Source organism: Oncorhynchus keta, chromosome 16 (assembly GCF_023373465.1).
Source record: "Oncorhynchus keta strain PuntledgeMale-10-30-2019 chromosome 16, Oket_V2, whole genome shotgun sequence".
In the NCBI taxonomy this organism is placed as follows: Eukaryota; Metazoa; Chordata; class Actinopteri; order Salmoniformes; family Salmonidae; genus Oncorhynchus; species Oncorhynchus keta.
In genome coordinates, this window is record NC_068436.1 from 7,402,180 (window position 1) to 7,415,096 (window position 12,917).

Consider the following 12,917-nt stretch of genomic DNA (forward strand, 5'->3'; position numbering starts at 1 on the left):
GGGTTGTTTGTGGACTATGAGGAGGGTTTCCTTTTATGATGTGGAGGCCAAGTCTCATATCTACTCTTCCACTCACTGAGCCTTTAAAAGAGAAACTCTTTCCATTCCTTGAATCCTGTAATAATACTGATGGTAAAAACTCAGCCCCTCATCTCATGTCAATCACCCAGACTGATTAAAGGATGAGGTAACTTCTTTTTTGCAACAGACCATTTACAAAATCATCAAATGAGCGTATTTTGTCAGATTGATTAGAATATCCAGATTGTCCTCTGAAATGTTCTGTACACCCTAACATCAACAATACATGCATCAATAATTATTTACTGAAAATCAAGACTCAACTGGAATTAAATTCAATAAGAAATATGAAAAGTTGTTGCTTTGATTATTCATATCTACATAGTGCGCCTTCAGAAAATATTCATACCTTTGACTTACTCCACATTTTGTTGTTACAGCCTGAATTGAAATGGATTAAATATATAATTTATTTCACCTATCTATACACAATTCCCCATAATGACAAATTCTGACTTGTGCTCTGATATCTGCTTCACTGATTTCTGCTCTCGTAAAAACCTGGGTTTTCTGCACGTTAAGACTAGAAGCTTATTACCTAAAATGGATCAATTGAAAGTGTGGGTTCACAGCTCCAATCCAGATGTGTTGGTCACTACTGAGACGTGGTTAAAGGAAGAGTGTTTTGAATACTGATGTTAACCTATCTGGTTGTAACCTTTTTCGGCAAGACAGATCTTCCAAAGGTGGTGGAGTGGCAATCTTTACCAAGGATCACCTTCAGTGCTCAGTTGTCTCCACCAAGTCTGTACCCAAACAATTTGATTTGCTGGTTTTAAGCATGAAACTTTCAAATAGCTCTTTGTTGACTGTTGCTGGGTGCTATCATCCTCCATCAGCACCGGCCTGTACCCTAAGCTCTCTCCTGGCCCCATACACTAAGTCTGAATTTGTCCTGCTAGGTGACCAAAACGGGGACATGCTTAAACCACCTGACCAGGTCCTAAAGCAATGGGACTCCCTAAATCTTTCTCAGATTAAATCACCAGTCCCACAAGGTAGGACTCCAAATACACAGAAATGGCTACTCTCCTCGATGTTATCCTCACAGATAATCCTGATCGGTCATTACAGAAAACACCAGACCGATACCTTAGTGATAACTGTTTTACAGCCTGTGTTCGTAATGTCTGCTCAGTGAAACCACCTGTCCTGATTTGTCATAGACACTCGCTAAAAAAAAAAAAATGATCAAGCCTTCCTTCATGAACTGGCCTCGGTAAAATGGTATAGAATCAGCTCTGTTGCGCTGTTCAATGGTATTGAAAACAAACACGCCCCCATAAAGAAAATTAGGATTAAAAAACAGGTCCAGCCCCTGGTTCGACCGTGATCTTGCAGAGTTACTCCACCTCAAGAATTGCATTTGGCAAAAGGCTAGGCACACGCATATTCAGGCTGACTGGCTCTCGTTCCGGCAAATGAGAAATAAGTGCACTCAGGCTATTCGGAAGGCCAAAGTTAGTTACTTTAAGGAGCAGTTCTCTCTCTCTGGGTCTAAGCCCAAGAAGTTCTGGAAAACAGTTAAAAGACCTGGAGAATAAACCCTTCTCCTCACAGCTGCCCATGTCACTTAATGTTGATGTAGTTGTTACTAAGAAGAAGCACATGGCTGAGCTCTTTAAATCACCACTTCATTAAGTCAGGATTCCTATTTGACTCAGCCATGCCTCCCTGCCCGTCCAACATTTCCTCATCTCTTACCCCTTCTAACGAGACAAGCCCTGATGTTTCTCCCTATTTTCCCCCTGCCCCGCTACAAAGTTTCTCCCTGCAGGAAGTCACTGAGTCCGAGGTGCTAAAGGAGCTTCTTAAACTTGACCCCAAAAAACATCTGGGTCATGTGGTTTAGACCCTTTCTTCTTTAAGGCTGCTGCCCCTATCATCGCCAAGCCGATCTCCTTTCTGGGGAGGTTCCCATTGCTTGGTTGGCAGCCACAGTTCGTCCTTTATTTAAAGGGGGAGATCAAGCTGATCCTAACTGTTATAGGCCCGTTTCTATTTCGCCCTGTTTATAAAAAGTGTTGGAAAAACTTGTAAATAATCAACTGACTTTCTTGATGTCTATAGTATTCTCTCGGGTATGCAATCTGGTTTCCGCTCAGGTTTTGGATGTGTCACTGCAACCCTAAAAGGTCCTCCATGTCACCATTGCCCTTGATTCTAAGCAATATTGTGCGGCTATTTTTATTGACTTGGTCAAAGCTTTTGATACGGTAGACCCTTCCATTCTTGTGGGCCGGCTAAGGAGTATTGGTGTCTGAGGTGTCTTTGGCCTGGTTTGCTAATTTACCGCTCTCAAAGAGTGCAGTGTATAAAGTCAGAGAATCTACTGTCTCAGACACTACCTGTCACCAAGGGAGTACCCCAAGGCTCAATCCTAGGCCCCACGCTCTTCTCAATTTACATCAACAACATAGCTCATGCAGGAAACTCTCATCCGTGTTATATGCAGATGATAGTCTTCTACTCAGCTGGCCCCTCCCGGGATTTTGTGTTAAATGCGCTATAACAGAGCTTTCTTAGTGTCCAACAAGCTTTCTCTACCCTTAACATTGTTCTGAACACCTCCAAAACAAAGGTCAAGTGGTTTGGTAAGAAGAATGTCCCTCTTCCCACAGGTGTGATTACTACCTCTGAACGTTTAGAGCTTGAGGTAGTCAGCTCATACAAGTACTTGGGAGTATGGCTAGACGGTACACTGTCCTTCTGTCAGCACATAAAGCTGCAGGCTAAAGTTAAATCTAGACTTGGTTTACTCTATCATGTCTCCTCTTTCACACCAGCTGCCAAACTAACCCTGATTTAGAGGACCATCCTACCCATGCTAGATTACAGAGACATTTTTATAGATCAGCAGGTAAGGGTGCTCTCGAGCGGGTAGATGTTCTTTACCAGTCGGCCATCAGATTTGCCACCAATGCCCCGAATAGGACACATCACTGCACTCTATACTCTTTAAACTGGTCACCTCTGTATACCTGTCGCAAGACCCACTGGTTGATGCTTATTTATAAAACCCTCTTAGAAGGGGGGGGGGCCTGAGATATCTACTGCAGCCCTCATCCTCCACATACAACATCCGTTCTACCAGTCACATTCTGTTAAAGGTCCCCAATGCACACACATCCCTGGGTCGCTGCTCTTTTCAGTTCGCTGCAGCTAGCGACTGGAACGGGGGATGAGTCAGGTGTCTGCCAGAGAGCCACGCGCTTGTGACGCTCGTTCATGTGAGAGGTACCTCTCGTTCCATTGCTTTTCTACAGACAAAGAAATTCTCAGTTTGGAATATTATTGAAGATAAAAACACCCTAAAGATTGATTCTATACATCGCTTGACATGTTTCTACGGACTGTAACGGAACTTGACATTTCGTCTGCTCGTCCTAGTGAACGTGCTTCATGAGTTTTGATTTGTTTACCAAACGCGCTAGCAAAAGAAGCTATTTGGACATAAATGGTGGACATTATCGAACAAAACCAAACATTTATTGTGGAACAGGGATTCCTGGGAGTGCATTCTGATAAAGATCAAAGGTAAGTGAATATTTATAATGCTATTTCTGACTAACCAACATGGTGGATATTTCTTTGGCTGGTTTGGGCTCTGAGCTCCGTACTCAGGTTATTGCATGGTTCGTTTTTTCCGTAAAGTTTTTTTTTAACCCCAAAAATGATTAATTACCAGCAGCGTCTAGACCTTACCTTGAAATGCTTACTTACAAGTCCTTAACCAACAGTGCAGTCCAAGAACAGTTAAGAAAATATTTACAAAATAAACTCAAAAGTAAATCAAAAGTAACACAATAAAATAACAATAACGAGGCTATATACAGGGGGTAACGTTACCGAGGCAATGTGCGGGGATACAGGTTAGTTGAGGTAATTTGTTCATGTGGGTAGGGGTGAAGTGACTATGCATAGATAAACAACGAGTAGCAGCAGTGTACAAAACAAATGTACGGTGGTTGTCAATGTAAATAGTCTGGTGGCCATTTGATTAATTGTTCAGCAGTCTTATTGCTTGGGGGTAGAAGCTGTTAAGGAGCCTTTTGGTCCTAGACTTGGCGCTCCGGTACCACTTGTCGAGCGGGAGCAGAGAAAATAGTCTATATATAGTCTACTTGGGTGACTGGAGTCTCTGACAATTTTATGGGCTTTCCTCTGACAGGTATATTACTGGTCATGGTTCTAGAACTCACCATTGTGTTTTGTATCAAAAAGTGGGTTGGGTCTCGTTGAATGTAAGGAGAGAGCAGCATTTTCTTGTTTATCTACAAAGCACTCATGCAGAAACTTCCTATGTATTGATAATCATGCTTGTATGACACTTTTGAATGTGGGTCAAAAGGTCATTTCCAAATGACCGAACCCGGTCCCAGGCTTGGATAACCCTGGAGGCCCATCGGTCTCCAGAGATGGGTAAAGCCAATTTTAGTTTTTTTGTGCCCTTTATGTGGAACAACTTCCAGAGCTCTCTGAAATGAGATGTTCCGGTCCCCTTTGGTTAGTTCAGAGTAATAGAGGTCTCCCGACTGTAGTTGACAAATGTTTTTCTTCATATGTTTTGTAATGTTGTATATGTTTGACGTATTTATGCAGGAATCATCTGTAAAAGAGACCCTAGTCTCAGTATGAAAAAAAAATGAATTATTGTGGACGTAGGGGACTGGGCTGAATGAGATAAAGGACGTACTTTTCCTTTCAGCTGGTTGTGGATGTAGGTGAGGATGAGGCGAGGGATCTCCACCAAGGTGATGATGAAGGAGCCTTTGGCCACGGTGCCCAGGTGGTAGCGAGTCAGACACAGCATAGATGACACGATGGGGGTCATGGGCAGCTCAGATTTATTCCTGATGTCAACCGCGGGACAGAGGAAAAGAAGAAGAGTTGGAAATAGTCAAATTAACTGAAACAGGACAGACTTGGGTTTAAATAGTATTATCCGTACAAATGGACCAATAAAGCAGGCACTGTACTGAAGCTAAGATTGATGTACTTTGCACTTTTGGGACAATTCCATTGGTTCAAATGCACCAGGCAAGCTCAATTAAGTGCAGCTAATGTATTTGACAGAATTTTTTTAAACACATCACAAGCATGCCGTTACATCTACTACATTTCATCACAACACACTCTCCTGACCTTGTGAAGTAGTAGGTGACCACAGCTCCGGCCACGGTCATCTGCTGGCAGGCCAGGATGAACTGACTGATCCAGATGAGGCCCACAGCGTGGTACCACACCATGTACTGGAGTGGGCCTGATATACGATACTCCACCAGCCCTGCCTCTTCACTCTGCACTGGGCTACCTGTAAGGGGCACACAGCTAAGGTCAGGGGTCAACCTTCTCGTTCTTTACAGGGTTCCCTACAGCCAGGTTTAGGGGTAGGCTGATCTCCTTTGATCTGCCAGGCATTCACAGATAACGATTTTGTTCCTGGAAAGCTCCTGGTAGATTTTTTGGGGGGGAAAAATATTTTACCTCATAAATTGGAATCAAATATAAGACAGCAAGACACCATTTTGCAACAACAAACACTGCAGCATGGATGAGTTTGATGGACCCTCTTTTTTTAAAAAATGTGATCTAGTTTGTCAAACTCTAATCTGAATAACATCCAGAAACAGATAAAAGGGCAGGCAGTGTGAAATAGTAGACAGACAAATTTGACAAAAACATGACGCTTTGTTGTAATTGAGGCTTCTCTGGTGGTGGTCTTGTTGATGAGGGAGATCGTGAATGTAGTGGGTATATTTCAGAGACTTGGTCTTTGACTGTGCGCCCGAGCTGCCACCCACAGCACCAGACTGACCCAAGAATCTAAATAAGAGTTGGCGTCGAGTCATGCCACTTCTAGCCATGCGCCTTCAGTTGAATAATGTCCCATGAGTGTGTTAATCACCTAGAATTAGGATGGACATAAACCTTATGTTGGTCAACCATGGTTTGCCAGCGCTGTGATAAGATAGTGTGTAAAAAAATGCATGAGGAATTTATCTGCACTGTATGCGTGTTAGCTAGCCAGACAGTAGGTAGAAGAATGTTTCCATAAATGTTTCTAATTAACTGACAATATGACAATATGCCAACATTCCATTCAAACAATGATGTCAATCCACAGTCCTACACTGGCTCAAATCAGTTGATGATGGGCCTTAGACAAGTTGTAAACGCAACAAGTACTGATATTGGGCATGGTTACAGGCACACAATAAGATGATTATGTTGGACAGATTAATGCAGTGAACAAAAATATAAGCGCAACAATTACAATGATTTTACTGAGTTACAGTTCAAATAAGGAAATCAGGCAATTTAAATAAATTCATTAGGCCCTAATGTATGGATTTCACATGACTGGGCAGGCTAGCGTGGTTAAACGTGGTCTACGGTTGTGAAGCCGGTTGGAAGTACTGCCAAATTCTCTAAAACGACGTTGGTGGCGGGTTATGGTAGAGAAATGAACATTAAATTCTCTGACAACAGCTCTGGTGGACATTCCGGCAGTCAGCATGTCAATTGCACGCTCCATCAAATCTTGAGACATCTGTGGAATTGTGTATAGTGACAAAACTGCACATTTTAGAGTGGCCTTTTATTGACCCCAGCACAAGGTGCACCTGTGTAATGATCATGCTGTTTAATCAGCTTCTTGATGTGGTATACCACACCTGTCATGTGGATGGATTATCTTGGCAAAGTTGAAATGCTCACTAACAGGGATGTAAACAAATTTGTGCACAACATTTTTGAGAAATAAGCTTTTTGTGCGTATGGAGAATCAAGGGCAGCCTAGTGGTTAGAGTGTTGGACTAGAAACCGGAAGGCTGCAAGTTCAAATCCCCGAGCTGACAAGGTACAAATCTGTTGTTCTGCCCCTGAACAGGCAGTTAACCCAGGCCGTCATTGAAAATAAGAATTTGTTCTTAACTAACTTGCCTAGTTAAATAAAAGGTAAAAAAAACACCTTACTATGTTTATGTCCATACTCTGCCTACTGCCATAATCTGTTTAATATTCAATTATTTAGTGTGCATGTAAATGTACTCATAATAGCACTCTAAGAAATCAAAATCAGACATTTATGGTCCATTTACATATATTTGAGAGGCTATTTGAACAGACTGTGTAGAAAACACTTAGAAATTGTATTTATATGACAATATTGTTGGTTGACGATAATTCCATTCCACAATATCTGATGAATCACATACCTTACTTTTACTTTCCTGCATAAGTAAAAGTCAGGAAATGCATCATTAAACTGGTTTTGGATTTCTCCCTGACCAAGTTGGCTGCCATTTTCACCCCATTATGGAACTTTTGAGGGTTCATGACATAGCCCATTAAGTAATTGAATAGGATCTACATGGCTAATCACCACATCACTAGCAGGATGAAGTGAACCAAACACTCCATACGTACAGTATCCAAACTTTCAATAGTGACGCAAGTCCACTTCCTTAATCTTTTACAGGGCATAAAATAATTGGAACTAATCTGAAAAGAAATATATGGTATCCTCGCCAAAACGGTCCATTTAGATGTAAATATCTTGTTGAAAAGGAGAAAATAAAGACATTAACAAAAATGTCCTTCACAACGTGACAAAGTTGTATTCTATTCTGACCTGCGGTTCCGAGGAAGAGGAGCACACCGAGCCAGGACACCCAGAAGAGCATGAGGCTGAGGAAGGTCCAGAAGGGCTGCAGGGCCAGCAGAGGCAGGTGAGTGAACACCTTGCCCGCTACGTGGAACAGGGTGATGGTCAGTGCCACGCGCTTCCTCATGAAGAACAGCAGCAGCAGCAGGATCACCTGAAAATGGTACATACACGATATAATGGAGTCAAAGTATTCAGGTCCCTTCACTTTTTCCACATTTTGTTATGTTACAGCCATACTCTAAAATGGATTAAATAAAAAAAATCCTCAATCTACACACAATCCCCCATGGTGACAAAGCAAAAACAGGTTTTTAGAAATGTTTAAAAATAAATAAAACAGAAATACCTTATTTACAGAAGTATTCAGACCCTTTGCTATGAGATTCAATATTTAGCTCAGGTGCATCCTGTTTCCATTGGTCAGCCTTGAGATGTTTCTTCAACTTGATTGTAGATGATTTGGAAAGGCACACACACGCACACACGCACACACGCACGTCTATATAAGGTCCCACACTTGCAAAAACCAAGCCATGAGGTCGAAGACATTGTCTGTAGAACTCCGAGACAGGATTATGTTGAGGCACAGAACTGGGGAAGGGTACCAAAACATTTCTGCAACATTGAAAGTCCCCAAGAACACAGTCGCTTCAATCATTCTTAAAATGGAAGAAGTTTGGAACCACCAAGACTCTTCCTAGAGCTGGCCACCCAACCATCTCTGCAGCACTCCAGCAATCAGGCATTGGTAGTGGCCAGACGGAAGCAACTCCTCAGTAAAAAGGCACATGACAGCCAGCTTGGAGTTTCCCAAAAGGAACCTAAAGACTCTCAGACCATGAGAAACAAGATTTTCTGATCTGAAGAAACCAAGACTGAACTCTTTGGACTGAATGCCAAGCGTCACATCTGGTGGAAACCTGGCACCATCCCTATGGAGAAGCATGGTGGTGGCAGCATCCTGAGGTGGGGATGTTTTTCAGCGGCAGGGACTGGGAGACTAGTCAGTATCAAAGGAAAGATGAATGAAGCAAAGTACAGAGCTCCTTGATGAAAACCTGCTCCAGAGCAGACAACGACCCTAAGCACACAGTCAAGAAAACCCAGGAGTGGCGTCGGGACAATTTCCCTGAGTGGCCCAGCCAGAGCCCAGACTTGAACCCAATCAAACATCTCTGGAGACCTGAAAATAGCTGTGCAACAATGCTCCCTATCCAACCTGACAGAGCTTGAGAGGATCTGCAGAGAAGAATGGGAGTAACTCCAAATACAGGTGTGCCAGGCTTGTAGCCTCATACCCAAAAAGACTCGAGGCAGTAATCTCTGCCAAAGGTGCTTCAACAAAGTACTGAGTAAAGGGTCTGAATACTTATGTAAATGCAATGCTTAATTTGATCTGGATTTGGCACATCTCCGTTTTGGACTATTTTGTTCTCTCCACTTTTTGTAATGTAAAGACCATAACAAAAAACAATCTAAGTTAATTCAAGTTATATATTTGTTAATTCTCCTGCCCCAACAAAAAAAAATTAAACGCGAAAAAGTTAATTTTCAGCCCGGGCCTAATATGCTAAGAGTTGATTCAGGTTGGGCCGATCCGGGTTTAGGGGTTGCGCAACACTAACCTGCTGGAGACCAACGCGTGGCCGTGTGAGAAACGCGCCAGTATCCCTCACATAACTACAATGAAATTAACGTTTTATGATCCCTCTCACTCTCGCTGTTCTGATAGACATGAGCCTGCAACTCATCTCTCCATTGTTGCACTTCATCATTTCAGCAGCCTTGATAAATTGAAATAAATTAGCCAAAAGTTATAGAATTACTGCAGTCTGTCAGCAAATCTGCCTGTGGAAAAACAGCATGCCAGACAAAACAGGCCTATCGCAGTATTTCAAATACAAATCGAGGGAAAACGCAGGTTGGAAAGCAAATGGCTCCTGCTGAAAAGAGAAGACTATCCTGAAGGTTACCAAAGTATTGGGTAACTTCCAAATATTGTTTTACAAAAAGAGAGAGAGAGAGGCTTTTGGCACAAGCGCATCTCTGCAATCACCAGCGAGGGAGCTGTGCATCATGGGGCAAGTCAGTGAAACTGGATAGCATTTTTAGGACAAAAATGTCTTCCTCACATTGTAGCCTACAATGTCTCCACACCCCTAGGCCTAGGCTAATGATGGATTCAATACAATATTCTACCAAAGTCTCCAGTCATGTAAAATGACGTAGAATTGCATGAAATGAGTTCATAAAAAGGCAGATTTTTAGTAGCCTAGGGTTTGGGAAAAATGTTCCCAATGTGTGCACCTTCTGCAAGTACCTCTACTCATCCGCCATTACGCAAATGCGATAAGCATGCGATGCTTTATTAAAAAGCTAAATAGTACCTCCGAGCTCCCCAGTTCACCCCCCTTGTGCTCACTTTTTGTTCCGGCACCTCCCGATTTACAAATTAAGACCCGTGTAAATGTGATATTTCATTTTTTTATATATATATTTTTTTACGTGCAAAAATGTCAAAAAATCTGTTTTTGCTTTGTCATTATGAGGTATTGTGGGTAGATTGATGAGGGACCATTTAAAAAAATCCATTTTAGAATAAAGGCTGTAACGTAACAAAATGTGAAAAAAGTCAAGCGGTCTGAATATCTTCAGAATGCACTGTATGCTGGTTATCAGCTATAGGATAGGGTTGTGAATACATTTCAAATGAAGAGGAGTATGTAGGAATGCAGTGTTTTCCACTAGTGCCAACCGTATGCTAAAATCAGATTACAGACTCATTTTCAGCCGGCTACTTTTTCCACTTAAATTCACAAGGCTACTTTTCAATTTGCTAGTCAGAATTTTTTAAAAGTCTGCCAAGCCCTCTCTCACTAGAATAAACAATATGCATCTTCTAGTTTCCTATTGATGGGACAGGCACAGAGAAACACTGATGGCAGGTACAGTCTGACACGGAAGTTACGTTATGACAGTCTGCTGTCAGTCCCGCCTCCCGGTACGTGTGGTAAGTATGATTTGTGTGCGCTGTGGATGTTTGCAGTCAAATTCCTTTACATGGAGGATGGGGAGAGGGTGATGCTTCTTTATGGTCTGTGAGTTCATTTCGGGGCTCTAGAGTGTGACCATTTTACTGGCATGTGCACCTATAAATAGATGAGAGAACTGAAAAAGTAAAGCATGAGCACATTCCTGCTGTAGCTACACTCAAGAGTATTGTCATTTTGTTTCATAGCTGACAGCTAATCACACAAAGAACCATAGATCTTATTCCTATGTAAAGAAATACATACAGTGCCTTGCAAAATTATTCATCCCCCTTGGCATTTCCCATTTTGTTGCATTACAACCTGTAACTTAAATGGATTTGTATTTGAATTTCATGTAATAAACAAACAAAAGTCCCAATTGGTGAAGAGAGAAAAAAACAGAAAAAAACTTGTTTCAAATAATAAAAAAATGAAAAAGTGGTGTGTGCATATTTAAGCTAAGTGTCACATGATCTCAGTGCACACACACACACATCTGTTCTGAAAGAGTCTGCAACACCACTAAGCAAGGGCCACCATGAAGACCAAGGAGCTCTCCAAACAGGTCAGGGATAAAGTTGTGGAGAAGTACAGATCAGGGTTATAAAAAATATCAGATACTTTGAACATCCCACAGAGCACCATTAAATCCATTATAAAATAAATGGAAAGAATATGGCCCCACAACAAACCTGCCAAGAGAGGGCCGCCCACCAAAACTCACAGACCAGACAAGGAGGGCATTAATCAGAGGGAACAAAGAGACCAAAGACAACCCTGAAGGAGCTGCAAAGCTCCACAGCGGAGATTGGAGTATCTGTCCACAGGACCACTTTAAGCCGTACACTCCACAGAGCTGGGCTTTAAGGAAGAATGACCAGAGAAAGACCATTGCTTAAAGAAAATAATAAGCAAACACATTCGGTGTTCACCAAAAGGCATGTGGGAGACTCCAAACATATAGAAGAAAGTACTCTGGACAGATGAGACTAAAACTGGCCATCAAGGAAAATGCTGTCTGGCACAAACACAACACTTCTCATCACCCTAAGAACACCATCCCTGTGGGGAAGTTTTTCCCCATCGGCAGGGACTGGGAAACTGGTCAGAAGTTCTTGAGGGAAACCTGTTTCAGTCTTCCAGAGATTTGACACTGGGACGGAGGTTCACCTTCCAGCAGGACAATGACCCTAAGCATACTGCTAAAGCAACACTTGAGTGGTTTATGGGGAAACATTTAAATGTCTTGGAATAGCCTAGTTAAAGCCCAGACCTCAATCCAATTGAGAATCTATGCTATGACTTAAAGATTGCTGTACACCAGCGGAATCCATCCAACTTGAAGGAACTGGAGCAGTTTTGCCTTGAAGAATGGCAAAACTCCCAGTGGCTAGATGTGCCAAGCTTATAGAGACATACCCCAAGAGACTAGCAGCTGTAATTGCTGCAAAAGGTGGCTCTACAAAGTATTGACTTTGGGGGGTTATGCTCAGTCTTATTTGTGTCACAATAACAAATATTTTGCATCTTCAAAGTGGTAGGCATGTTGTGTAAATCAAATGATACAAACCGCCCCCCCAAAAAAAAAATCTATTTTAATTCCAGGTTATAAGGCAACAAAATAAGAAAAATGCCATGGGGGTGAATACTTTCACAAGCCACTGTAGAATTCAAAATATCCCACCTCGCACACAGCAACAGTGCCTGGACCACATCAACAGTGCCTGGAGTGCTGTGCACACTGAGTGAAGTTCTGAAATATTCATTTTTAGAAGTGCACAGACATAGAAGTTGGTTGAATTTACCCAAAAATGTACTAGTGTGACTTTGTCCTCATGTTTTTGGGCTATTTACATCGTTTTGTTCACATACACTAGGTTGTTCAACTGCTACTAGCAAAAGGATGTTGGAGAATCTTAGCTCTCAGACAAAATGTGAATCCCAACATTACCACGGTAAAAGCCGCCCCTTAAAGTGGCAGCTGAAAATGTTTGTCTCAGATGCGAGTCATATATTAGAGGGTACATTGATTGTACTAAATTGAGCATGGAACACCCCAAAAACCTTTTATTCATAAAATTTAGAGTCATTTTTTATCATAAAACTCTTCTGCAAATAATTTAATTGTGGGC

The 12,917-nt window shown here is 42.0% G+C and overlaps 1 protein-coding gene across 4 annotated transcripts in view; it reads right to left on the minus strand.

Annotated features, from left to right (window-relative positions):
• The window catches only part of LOC118395439 (choline transporter-like protein 1), a 65,476-nt gene that overhangs the window by 46,544 nt on the left and 6,015 nt on the right, over window positions 1-12,917 (minus strand). For all 4 annotated transcript variants that reach the window (XM_052464598.1, XM_052464595.1, XM_052464594.1 and 1 more), the window contains exons 9-11: window positions 7,718-7,904; window positions 5,227-5,395; window positions 4,778-4,934 (exon numbers count right to left, since the gene is read on the minus strand). In XM_052464598.1, coding sequence (XP_052320558.1) covers window positions 4,778-4,934; window positions 5,227-5,395; window positions 7,718-7,904 — 513 coding nt within the window. The remainder of the gene's footprint in view (window positions 1-4,777; window positions 4,935-5,226; window positions 5,396-7,717; window positions 7,905-12,917) is intronic.